The 13,285-nt window shown below is 41.8% G+C and overlaps 1 protein-coding gene across 1 annotated transcript in view; it reads right to left on the bottom strand.

The window, feature by feature from the left end:
• The window catches only part of ndrg2 (NDRG family member 2), a 40,654-nt gene that overhangs the window by 15,041 nt on the left and 12,328 nt on the right, over positions 1-13,285 (bottom strand). Inside the window, exon 2 of the mRNA XM_080791980.1 lies at positions 2,311-2,417. Coding sequence (XP_080648106.1) covers positions 2,311-2,385 — 75 coding nt within the window. The 5' untranslated portion in view covers positions 2,386-2,417. The remainder of the gene's footprint in view (positions 1-2,310; positions 2,418-13,285) is intronic.

The following is a 13,285-nucleotide window of genomic DNA, read 5'->3' as shown; positions in this document are numbered from 1 at the left end:
AATGTCTAAAAATCTTTTGAAAATAGCCGATCACAATGCGTCACGAAATGGCCAAAATGTACAGTGTTTTTGTTATAATAATCAAAGTAACTAGTAACTAAAGTTTTCAAATAAATGTAGTGGAGTATATTTGCCTCTGAGATGTAGTGGAGTAGTAAAGTAACTAAGTAAGTAAAAGTACTGAAAATTGGAATTACTCCCGTAAAGTTTAAATACCTCAAAACTGTACAGTACTAAAGCAAATGTACTTAGTTACTTTCCACCACTGGGCCCACGTACGTCTTAATCCACCGCTAAAAAGCAGGGCTATGTGACTCATGTGTCTTTGTCGCTCTCAATAACACCCACAGGGTAGGACAGGCTGCACTTCAGAGCTTTATTGAGCCTGCATGTCTCTTAACACATTACCTTTATGACCTGCAGAACGGTGTCCTCTTTTAAAATCACCGACTTAAGATATTTCTGTTAATACAGGCCTTTAATGATTGGTTACAATGCGTGTGCTTGTTTACTTTAAGTGTGCTTGCTTATGTTATGTGTACGGACGTGTACACGTGATATGGCATATGTGTTAGTTGTTGCTTGTTTGCATGTGTGTGGGTGGGATGATCATTACTGCTGCACCATGTAAGTGAGAATAAATGTTTTTTGGGAGGGGGGGTGTCTATTGTCGTATTTTCATGTGAAGTGCATTGAGTTTGCGCCTGAATTAAATACAATAAAGATACAATTGACTTGACTTAAAAGGTAAGCACCAGCAATGAAATGAAGCAAACAACTTCTTCTTTTGTCAACATATTGAATATGTTGATACTATATTTTCCGACCAATCACAACACTTGTTTCATTCACGGAGAACGTAAACATATTTGTAAAGTGTCAACGTCATTTACTTCCGCCAAACTCCCGCTACTTCCGCCAAAATCCAGTACTTCCGTTTATACACTCTACAGCGTAGGCCTTGCCCAGCGTGGTGTTCCAGTTCCAATTGTGTTGCCTAATTTCTTTGTGTCATCACTTCCAATTCGACTTGTTTAATCTGTATAAAAAGTTAAAGAACACTCCGGATTACACCGTGTTGTTGTTTGCTTTTTACTGTAGTTCATCTTTCCATCAGGAGGTGGCAGCAGTGAGAGACCCAGTCTGTCGGTCTTGTGCTCAACATCTGCACAGCAACATCAGCCCATAGAAGAGCAGATTCTCTATCCCCCCTTAGGGCTTTGACGTCAACCTAGCTGCTATACTGAGCCATTGCTGTAGTGCAGAGGTGGCCACTTTGACGATGGAGAGGGCCACTATATTTCCACACTTGCTCCAGAGGGCCACATTGCACTGTAGAAAAAGATAGCTGATCTACATGCTCAGAACGCAGCGTAGCAGCGTTTTGAGCTTGTAGATCAGCAAATTTAGCTATTATTTGCATAGAAATCCTGAATAATTTTTTGCTATTTTTGAATTGGAATCCTGAAAAGTATATTTCAAATGCCGTTATGTTAGCTTTATAAACTAGATACAAATACATTGGACATTAAAAAGCTCATTAAGCTACTAATTTATACTGAAGTAATTAAAGCGGGTCATGTTTGCATGTTTGGAATTGTAACAGCTGAAATCAATAATATGTCAGGATTCTGATATTAAGGTGGTCCCCGGGCCGCAAGTTGCCCATGTATGCTGTAGTGTGTGTGTGTGTGTGTGTGTGTGTGTGTGCGTGCGTGTGCACTTCAGTTTGGATGTGTTACTTGAATAATGTGCATTTTCAAGGGCATGCTTAGAAAATGCAAATTCACAGTATGTATTTTGTGTATGCACACACACACTTAAAATCTTGCTAAACCTACGTAAAGCCTACAAATATTTATGATAGATGGATAGGATAGGATAGAGGTTACATCACACAACATGTCAAAGCATCTAAAAGTGTGTGCGTTTGTGGGTGTGTTAATTACAGGTGACGATTCCAAATGACAGGGGGGAGCTCAATGGACGGTACACCGTGGGTGTGATGATGACAGCTGATTGATTCGCTGGTTCACTCATTGACAACCGCAGGTATAAATAGTAGTCAGACGTGGGTAGACGTTTAATAACCCCCCCGCTTCAGACAGCTGATGGCTGCTCAAATGGTCATCATTGATGAGTACTTATTTTAGGAAACGTTAGATCTCAGCTCTCAGCTCACCCTGAAGGGTGCAGTTCTATTTAGGAAAATAATGATTTTTGGCAAGGAACCCATTTATCCAATTGGTGGGTATGGAAACTCACTCTCCTTTCCGTCTCTGAATAATAATAAAGCGACTTGACTCTGACCTTGGTAGAATCATTCTGTCCCGTCAGCAACGGCTTCTCCTCTGTGATGGCGATCTCCTGCATCTCGGTCGTCATGGTGTGTCACTTTGTGGCGTCCTGCACAGGTACTGTAGAAAAATCGATTTTAATAAAGTATATCGAAATGGAAACTCAACATATCGTATCGTTTGACTTTGTATCGAATCGTTTTGCAATGCAAATAATCGATTGTATCAATTTACTAAGCTTGGTATTTAGCAATTTTAAGAAGAAAAAAGTAAAAGAGGGGTTTCCATTCCATATCGCTACCCTTCTATTGATAAATGTGTGTATTCTCTGTGTTCATGTCAAAGTGCATGTTTGTCCATAATGTGTTCAAATATAATGTCTATGTATTTGCCAGTGAATCACTGTGTTTACATGTTTTCCTTCACTCAAACAGCAGAACGCTGACAACACTTTATTGCACAGGCACACAGCAGCATGCACACACACTGGTGCAGAGACGCACGCACGCACGCAACACACACACACACACACACACACACACACACACACACACACACACACACACACACACACACACACACACACACACACACACACACACACACACACACACACACACACACACACACAAAGAGTGACTACATTTATAGCTGGTGTCCTCTGGGAACCTTCTATGTGTTGCGGGACCTTTTGAAAGTTAATTAGTAATTAGTGCCAGTAGAATACTTAAAAAAGCCACAGAAGTACAAAGGCATTATGGTACGGTATAAAAGAGAGTGAACCCCAGTGGCCATTATATTATTATACAGCATTTATGAAAAGGAGAAAAGAAAATGGCAGTCAGATGCATTATTACAATGATGATGATTTGAACCCAAGAGAGACCCTACTGTTACAACAAGCCCACTGATGCATCCAAACCAATTACCGTAGATACAACACTGCAATGTCTGCAAGGAATGTCTTCCTTCTCTCGCCAGTCGCTGCGGTATGCTGCCACACGTTGAGGGTGCGATGGAGAGGCAGTGTTGATTTTGACGACTAAAACTATGTTGAAAAATGTTCGTCGACTACCTTTTTTCAGGGACGGAAAACTAAGTAATTTTACACTTGGTTGTGGCTGGTAAGACTGGTAATCCAGCCTGGCAGTGTGGCGTGGGTTCGAGTCCCAATCCCGACAAACTTTTCTGCGTGTCTCCCCCCGTCTCTCTCCCCATTTCCTGTCAATTTACTGTATATCAATAAAGGCAAAAAAGCCCCAAAGAATATTAAAAAATCACACCCGTGTGGTGCAACTAATAATTTAGTCTAAAACCAGACTGACTGACAGGTGACTAAAATGTGATTAAAACTAAATGGAAACTACCGATATTCAAAAGACCAAGACTAAAACTAAAATAAATGTTTTGCTGTCAAAATCAACACAGGATTCAGGCGGAAAAGTGCACTTCAGAATCTTCGCACTTTCAACCATTCCTTTTGTCTCTGCACAGAGAAACTGGATTACACCTGGCATACAAAGCAAGCCCTAATTTTCATGGTGGGAGAAAATGTCACGCCCCCAAGTCTCCAATTATCCATACAGTATGTGTCATCTACCGTTCACTAATCATAATTATCCATGTGTGCATGTATTTTAGTCTGAAAACCTTTTCACTAAAGGCTCCTATATAATTAAAAAGGAAATCCTGCTTCTCATTTCTCTCTGGCAGATGGAGTTTCTTTCTTCTATCTTGTTATCATCTTGGCGCACAATCATGTCATGATTTATATATATCGAGGGCACCTTTGTATCCTTCCTTCCTATTAACTTTGTACGGAACATAACCTTCCAATTTCCCATGTTATGTGTTTCATTACCCCCTCCCACATTAAAATGTATTATCTGATCATTCTCACATGGATATGACAGCATTTTCGATTCTTGGCTGTCAATTCATAGTGGGAGCAAGATATAAATGAGGAAATAAAAGACCTGAACCCTAGCATCCCCATTTGTGACATTGAGGATTCTTAATAGGACTAGATGTTAGATATCCCTAAATATTCAGCACAACAATTGACTGGATTGGAGACTTCTTGGGTGGGGTGGAATTGTCAATGATCGCGTGGTGCCACCAGTACGACACATCTTCAGTTGTGTGCCCCGACCTCATTGGGTGTTTCGGCCTCTTATCACAAGACACCCTCTGCCGAGGTTGGCCCACCACAGGTTGATCAGACCTGGGTGTATGTCGCATGGTGGCACCACGTGGTCATCTGGAAGCCCATGTTGCGTCTCTACATGTTGTCCGCATGCCTGACTCTCGCCTCCCAAAACAAGTCCTGTACTCCCAGCTTGTTAAAGGGAAACGGGCCCCGGGAGGTCAAAAGAAGAGGTACAAGGACAATATTAAAACAAACTTAAAGAAGTGCCACATTGACCTCAAAGCTTGGGAAGACAAGGCAACAGACAGGACGACCTGGAGAAACCTTGTCCGTGAGGGTGCTGCAAAATATGATAATGACCTCCGCCATGCTGCACAGGACAAGACTCAGGAAGGAGAGAGCATCCAATAAACCATCCAATAAACCGGTCCAACCCAAACCCACCACTACATTCCCCTGTCCACACTGCACCAGAGTAATCGGGTCCAGAATCGGCCTCCTTCGCCACCTGACGACCCACAAGGACCAATAAGGAGGACAGTCATACTCGGATACGAGTGACCACCGATGATGATGATAGGATGTGTGTGTGTTTGTGTGTGTGTGTGTGTGTGTGTGTGTGTGTGTGTGTGTGTGTGTTTGTGTGTGTGTGTGTGTGTGTGTGTGACTGAATGACTGAGTGACTCAGTCCCCCTAAGCCTAAGGCCATAAGGCACAGCCACACATACACTTCAGAATTCAGAAACAGATGCTCCGATTGTATGGGGGCGAAGGGGTGGAGCTTCCTTCTGCATTGCATTGAATCCTACCCGGGTTGTGTGCTTATAACCACACCCCTCTTCTGTGGCCAACGCGGAAGTGCCTCTCGGCCTCTTACCTACAACAACTGCGGACTAGACTTAAATATATTACTCTATTACTCTAGAGAACTTGAGCCACGTGAGACACCACCGAGCTGGCTAAAGCGAGCGAGTTTGCCGTGTCGAGCGCTGCGAAGTTCGCTCAGCCGACCCGAAGAGAACAGAATGGCGAGAGCGTTTGCCCCGACTGGCCACTCAAAGTGGCTGCTGGCCAATCAGTAAGTTTGATGCTGCGGCATGTGTTGGCTACTTCCCTTCTGATGCATGTGTGTGTGTGATTAGACCTGAGGCCAATTTAAAAAAAAAACGCCTTCTGAATCTGGACAATTTGTATTCCAAAAATATCACAAAACAATTGTGTTGCTATATACTGCATATATATAGCAACAGTTAACATGACACAGGCTTGTCCATGTCTAAATGAACAAAGGTATAACTATGTATAGGTAAGTATTCCAGGGCTAAATGAAGCCTCACAAGCTATATTTAATGTCACCTGGCAAGTGCCTGAGTGTGAGAGGATGCGAGTACTTCGAATAATGTTATAAATAGGATTGGGACCACACTTTGAAGGTGAGTCCTTCATTCATGACTTTTAAAACTTTCACTGACCTAGATTACACTAGTCCGTGCTTTAAAGTCTAGTGAGTTATTATTATTTAGTATTATTATTACTACTGCATGGCTCCACGCTCACAGCTCCTCATGACGCCTCCTAATCCTCAGTCCTCACATAAGAGACAGTTGGCGTTGCACAACGGTCAAAATGGGGAGTCAGACCTCCCGTTAGTCAGACCTGTGCTGCGGGTTACAAGTCACCCGTGCTGCGGGTTACTACTTACAAGTCACCCGTGCTGCGGGTTACAAATCACCCATGCTGCGGATGTCCTTCAGTAATCAGAACCTAAATGACCTGACACAATGTGTGTGCGTGCGTTCGTGTTTGCGTGTGTGCGTGCACACTGTGTGTGCATGCATGCGTGGGTGCGTATGTGGGTGCATACGTGGGTGCGTACGTGTAATCTGTGTACATGCGTTGGGGGAAGGACAGCGGCCCCAAGGGCCCTGGGTCTCACAGAGTATGAAGCAGAAGTGACTCCGCAGCATCTCTCCCCTGCATGTCACTTCTTTTCTCTCTACGCTGTTACAATCCTGACTGTTCATTTCACTCTGACTGAGAATAAATGAATGAATGAATGAATTAATATTTAATTTTCTTGACCCATCCCACATGGGTCAAGAACATCAGACACAGCAATTAAAACAGTAACAAAAACAAAAAACTGAACATAAACATTCAGGCGTGTATAGCCATGGCAGCCAACAACTCAACCAGATTTCAAACAGTGCAGTAGACCCACACAGACCTGTACATGAAATACATAACCAATATAGTTAATCTATACTACAATTTTAGTGATACGTCACCCTTCGCCCCCTATCCCTGCATGCCCTATATGAAGATACGAAAACATGGTGAAAAAGAAACTCAACCAATGCACCACTCTCACACTCCACCAGGTCCAGATCAGGGGTGTGGACTTTTTCAAACAATACTACTCTCAGGACAAAATAAAATTATTTAATTCATTCTCCACTGAGAGTTACATATTGTGTACAGTCTCAGGTTATGAGAAATTAATCCATTAAGACCTGAGTCCGAATGCCTTCTATGATCTTGCACGATTTCGTGTCATGGACACCCAAAATGATATGTATACAATTTGCGAGGAAGCTGGACGCTATCATGGCCATCACCACTCACACCCACTCCACAATCAACATGGAAATGTACAGTATTTATTTTTACCCCAAGTGAGCTTCTTCAGTAATGTCAACCAAAGTGAAGAAAACTGCCAATCATCTCAACTGTAAAAGGTCATAGCAATATGAAGCACGCTGGGCAAGAGTAAGAGCAAGTTATGTAAACATTCACATTCTCTGTGAATGAAATGCTTGGTCGAAAAGGACAGTTCCCGGGGGAAATACATACGACGGAAGTCCCACCCTTAGACACTCTCTTCATTAGGTTGTGACCAGTCAACCTTTCTCCTCGGAGATGAGTGAATGAGGCTAAATAATATGAAGCGTGTTAATCTAATAATTTCTCTAAATGCCTCCACTCTCTCCTCTCCCCCTGGTAGCAGCGTATATTTCTGGACTGTGTCTTTGCCAATGACTTTGGTGCCCACACCGCAATTAATATGGCTTCAATCCCCTGTCACGTACACACACAGCCAGCAAATCAATGGTCCTCCGATAAATTCAGCAGAGACAGAACAGAAATGTTAATATTACATTTCACTCTAAAGTGCACCCTAATGGCGCATGTACAAAACCACTAATTTCCAGCAACTGCACAGAAAAAAGAACATCTGTTAAGTCTGTTTCAATTAATCCAATGTACTGTAATTATACAAGCTCTTTTAATTTATCATTTATAAAACCCACATACTGACTTTAAACGCGCAAATTAAAGCTCCCCCACACACACTATCAGGTTCTGGCTATAGAGGAAACACACAGGGATGAACGATTAGAATGACAGTTGGTTTTAAAAAGCTAATAAAACATAACGATGCCCTGACGGCAACAGAACAACTTCACCTGCTACAACATGTACAGGAGAAGCCCAAAGTGGTTGCAACTTCCCAGAGGATTTGTGGGTTACAGAAATAATTTGCATCTCTCTTTGTAATCGTATAGGCTCCATTTAGACTGCAGTCACATCAAGTCAAATTCGATTCAAATCAGATTTTTTTCCTCAAATCAGATCCTTTGGTCCTATAGCTACCTTTCACACTGCCGTTTGCAAGTGCACCAGCGCATCCATCCAGGCTATGGGACGTTTGTTTACAAAGTGACAGCGAGACGTGTAGCAAAGCCAGGGGATTATTTCTAACTTATACACAACCTATATACTGTACATATTTTAGCGTGATGGTTAAGTTTAAAACAAGCAATATAATGTCTGGATGTCATCTTGAATGAGATTAAAAACTGAGTAGTTTGTAATCAAAAGCCCCTGTGTTTGGAGGATAATGCAGCAATGGGAATCAAACGGGTGAGCTTCATTTTTATAGGCTTTTATTTATGTGTAGCTCTACACGTCCTCACGCAGTACGTTTTCGTTTTAAATAAATAATTACATATTTTATGGACTTTTGCTCTAAAAATACACAAAAATTAAAATGTTCCCATTTTTTTGGCCCATGGTCTAAAAGTGTGAAAAACGTATTTCTCATCTCACTACACCTTTAACCACTTCAGCCCTATATAAATGTCAGGCTCAAAGAAGGTTCCTGATTTCTAACTGAAAAACATGCTGCAGCATGAAGTTCCAAGCAGGCACTAATCTAATCTCCTGTCTGGCAGTGCCAATATTCTAAACAAGGATTCTGAGCAGTACACACATATTTTAAATGTAGCATAATTTTTTCTCAGGATGGTAGTTAAAGAAAAACATAAAATATGTCAATCATTTGAATATATTGATATTGGATCAGTTTGAATTGTTCTACTATCGATAACATATGTTAAAAGGTAACTTGTTGTCTCCCATGACTGTTGCAGCATATTTAATTTAATCAATGACCACTATACTTTTCTATCTGAAAAATGTAAACAAAATTGTCCCTGCCATACATTTCTAACCACCCCCCCTTGAAATCACATAGGGCTACCTTAGCTACCTCAGGCTACCTCAGCTCACCCCAAGCAGAATGACAAGTAATCCACCACAAACAGAAGCAGAAGTAGAACGGAGAGCACCCGAGGTCACCTATATCTAGAAAGTGAAGCTGAAGGTTGAAATGCTAGGAGGCAGCAATGTGAACGCTGCTTTGCTTTGGGGTGTTGTTGGAATGTCAAATTGTTCAAGGGTTGGGAACATGACAGGGTGTATAGATAAAACCCAAATGGGTCCAATTGTTACACGCTGAGGATATTACAGAGTGAGCTAGTGCTTCACGATTCTTGTTCAAATGTGAATGTCGATTTTCCTCCGCAAGAATTGAGATCACGATTCTCACACGATTATTATTTTTTCCCATGAAAATATTTATAAAAAATAGATAAATAAAAACATAGTTTTAGTGCTGCTGCGTGATGCTTCACGATTCTTCACAAAATGAGGTGCTTGAATCTAGATCTCGAATCTAGATTCAAGCACCTCATTTTGTGAAGAATCACAAAATGCATTATAGTGAGCAGAATGCAGTGGAAGCAAGGCAGGAAAGTAGAGGTTGTCCAATATCAGATGAACCAATATATCGCATTTTGAACTGTATCGGGATCGTGGCTATTATATGGGTGCACTAATAGGGTAGATAATATATGTGTTTCTACTGCCAGTCACCGATCAGCTGGGCTAATTGCGCACTACACACACGCACGCCACGCACATACTTCCCGACCCTACATGCACAGGCAAACAAATACGCCGACGCCGTACAAATCCGTGCGCACACAAACACAACACAACAACACCTTTTATATGCACAGCAAAATTCTGTTAGTTTATCCATTTAGTAACGAAATGGAACATTTGTACACACACACACACACACACACACACACACACACACACACACACACAGATAGATGGAACCCAGGTGTCCAATACAACGTGCTGCCTGTCTCTGCTGCTGTTCCATATCACTGGGAGTGCTTTGAGCTCCAACGTGCAGCTGGGCACCACGTCGTCATTTCTCCGAGTACAACACAACACACGGAACAACGCACAGATCCAAGACAGTACAACACAACACACGGAACAACGCACAGATCCAAGACAGTACAACACAACACACGGAACAACGCACAGATCCAAGTACAACACAACACACGGAACAACGCACAGATCCAAGTACAACACAACAAACGGAACAACGCACAGATCCAAGACAGTACAACACAACACACGGAACAACGCACAGATCAAAGACAGTACAACACAACACACGGAACAACGCACAGATCCAAGTACAACACAACACACGGAACAACGCACAGATCCAAGTACAACACAACACACGGAACAACGCACAGATCCAAGACAGTACAACACAACACACGGAACAACGCACAGATCCAAGACAGTACAACACAACACACGGAACAACGCACAGATCCGCCCCGGGCCTGCATGACAGCTGTTTACTGGACCTAGAGGAACAGCGTTCACTTTGATTTTCCTGGAATTACTATTTTTTTTAAATATATAGCATCATAGCACTGTTATATGAAGACCCATTTAACACTGCACTGTAAGGAATACATAAATAAAATAATGCATTTGAATTTTCCCTCAATTTAGTCTTTGTTCTGATGAAGGCCTAGAGATTGAAGAAAAATCTAATGGTGCATAAGATTTGTTTAGTTTTTTGCAGTGCAGTTGCGTGGCATTTCTAACTTATTTTCACAAAGACTATTTCTACGCCGATCTAGTACATAATGAGTTTGTAGATCAGCCTTTTTCAGTGCGAGGCACGATGCGCATCTTAATATAAATGAGGCTTTACAGTTTCTATGTTGAGCAGCCTGTGGCATGTAAAACATGCTAAACATATGGACCGCGACAGCCGTTATTAGGCTATTATTGTTGTACACAGTAAAATACTCTCCCCTTTGGGACCATCAGAGTTAAATGAATACTGAGAACTTTGCTGTGGAATTTCCTTGGCACCTGTTCCCTGCTGCAGCCAGCTTATTGGAGCCTGATGGTTTGTTGCAAAGTTTGTTTGCTATAGTGCCTGGGCCTTTACAGAGGAACCCAGACAGAATGAAAGCAGATAAGAAGAACGGGGAACCAAGAAAAGAACACATAACACCAGCAGCCATGGAGATGTAGAGAGGTGCCAAGGTTCTTGCTTGTTTTCTCACTGATTCTCTCTCTCTCCCTCTCTCTCTCTCTCTCTCTCTCTCTCTCTCTCCCTCTCTCCCTCCATCTCTCTCTCTGAGGCGTAGATCATCATGACTCACTGAAAAAACACCCAGTTTGAAAACTAAATAAATCAAAGAAGGCTGTATCTCCCTTTGTGTCAGATCACATTGAAAACGCCCTCCTCTTTTCTACCCTCCAATCCTTTAGTTAGTCCTCCTACTCAGTCTCACTCACCTCCCCGGACCAATTTTTCTCTTCGTTCTCAGAAAATTACCTATTATCTTCCTCTCCATCGCGATGTCACCTCCTGCTCTCAGACAGCTTCTTTCTCTGAATGTTCTCTCTGCAGAGGATTTTGTTCTCAATTTTCAAATACAGAGTTCCTCTCGCTGCTGCTCAGATGCCAGCCAAGCTCATGGAATTGCTTTCTCTGTGTATGTGTTCTCTGTAAAAAACAGATCCGACCCTAGACAATCTCATTAATACTGAGCCTAACCTGGAATAAACAGTTGTTTCATGACTCTGACCTCTTAAGACATTCCCAGTGGACTTTATGACGATGAGACGCAGTCATACACTTTATGACTTTATGACTGATTTCCCCCTGCGAGATAATAAGCGGGATAATATCTGGCTAGGTGGTCATTGTCGGACAGGGAGTTTAACCACCCTCAAGGTGAATTATATCTAGACAATGACCACCTAGTCAGATATTATCCCGCTTATTACATGGCTACCTAACATAAATTAATAAATTGACCCAAAACACAACAAAAAATGATTTTTTTTGTTGTGTTTTGCGCTGGCCAGCTGCAGGGCTGGAGCACTGTCGGAAAACAAGGAACTGAGCTGATGAAATATAATCCATATTCGGGTACTGCTTATATTTCTTGCTCAAATGTTTTCAATTTTTTTTTGAGAGAAATGTTTAGCTGTAAATGCCATTGTGTGTCACAGTGTGTGTGTGTGTGTGTGTTTGTGTTTACATGGCTGTCATGTTGGAAACATGAAACAGCAGTAAATCAAGCGGGGCGCAGCCGCGCAGCTGGTGCTCAGAGGGTTTGATTAGTCAGCGGTCTGTTATAGAGCGGAGTGGTCTAATATCAAGAAATAACACACCGCTGAATCAAGCATTCAACCAAGCCAGGCATGTAATAAAGGTATGTATCTATCTATCTATGTAAATCTATGTGTAACACAGACTACAGTGACCCTTCAGTAAGTACATACTGTAGGTGGACATCGTTGCTTGTTGTCTAACAATTGTAATGTAGACAATTGGCCAATTATGCAGTAGCCTACACTAATGCAAATCACCTGTGCAGACTGTAAACCCAGAGTGTAAAAATGTAACCAAATGGATGTTGTTAATAACAACAAAATGTAAATCCCTAACAACTTAGTTGTGCCCCAGATATAAGATGTATCTATTTAATCGCCTGGCTACAGTGAGAAAAACAACATTATACAACGACACTGCTGTGTGTGCGGAAATAAATAGGGGATAGGCCGTGTATCCATTCCAGATAATTAATAGAATATGTACAAATTCTATGTGCTGTACAGTGCATTTCCAACATGTGAGTGTCATATGTTGTTAGTCCGACTGTGTTAGTGTATGAGAGTGCAGCATGAAAGTGCATTGATAATTTCTTTAACACAGTATTATAGAGATGTACGGAGGACATCTTCAGTATGATTCAGTATATTATACTACAACGTGAACTGAATCAAACTGAAGATGGACTAATATCCTCACTCAAGCCATGCAAGTGTACGCGCACACACTCACATTTAGACCAACAATCAGAACTTTGGTCAATCTCGATTATTTTAAATGTGCACACTAAACAGCCTCCTGAGTCCTGACCATTAGCTTTTCTACACAACAGCATGATAAAAGTGTATATACAATATATACAATAATGCACATTAAGCTAAATCATTTGCATGGTATGTTTTGTTACTACAGTTACCTTGTGAGCTGCGCCCAATCAGTCTGCTACAAGCTATAAACAGTGGGGGCCATTAAAATGTAATAGCCATTAAATCAGGCCAGGCCTGTTTATGTGTGTCTGACTATCAACCCATTCCC

Source organism: Protomyctophum bolini (assembly GCF_963924005.1).
Source record: "Protomyctophum bolini genome assembly, chromosome: 20".
NCBI classification, from domain to species: domain Eukaryota; kingdom Metazoa; phylum Chordata; class Actinopteri; order Myctophiformes; family Myctophidae; genus Protomyctophum; species Protomyctophum bolini.
This window is presented reverse-complemented; position numbering and strand designations above follow the sequence as displayed.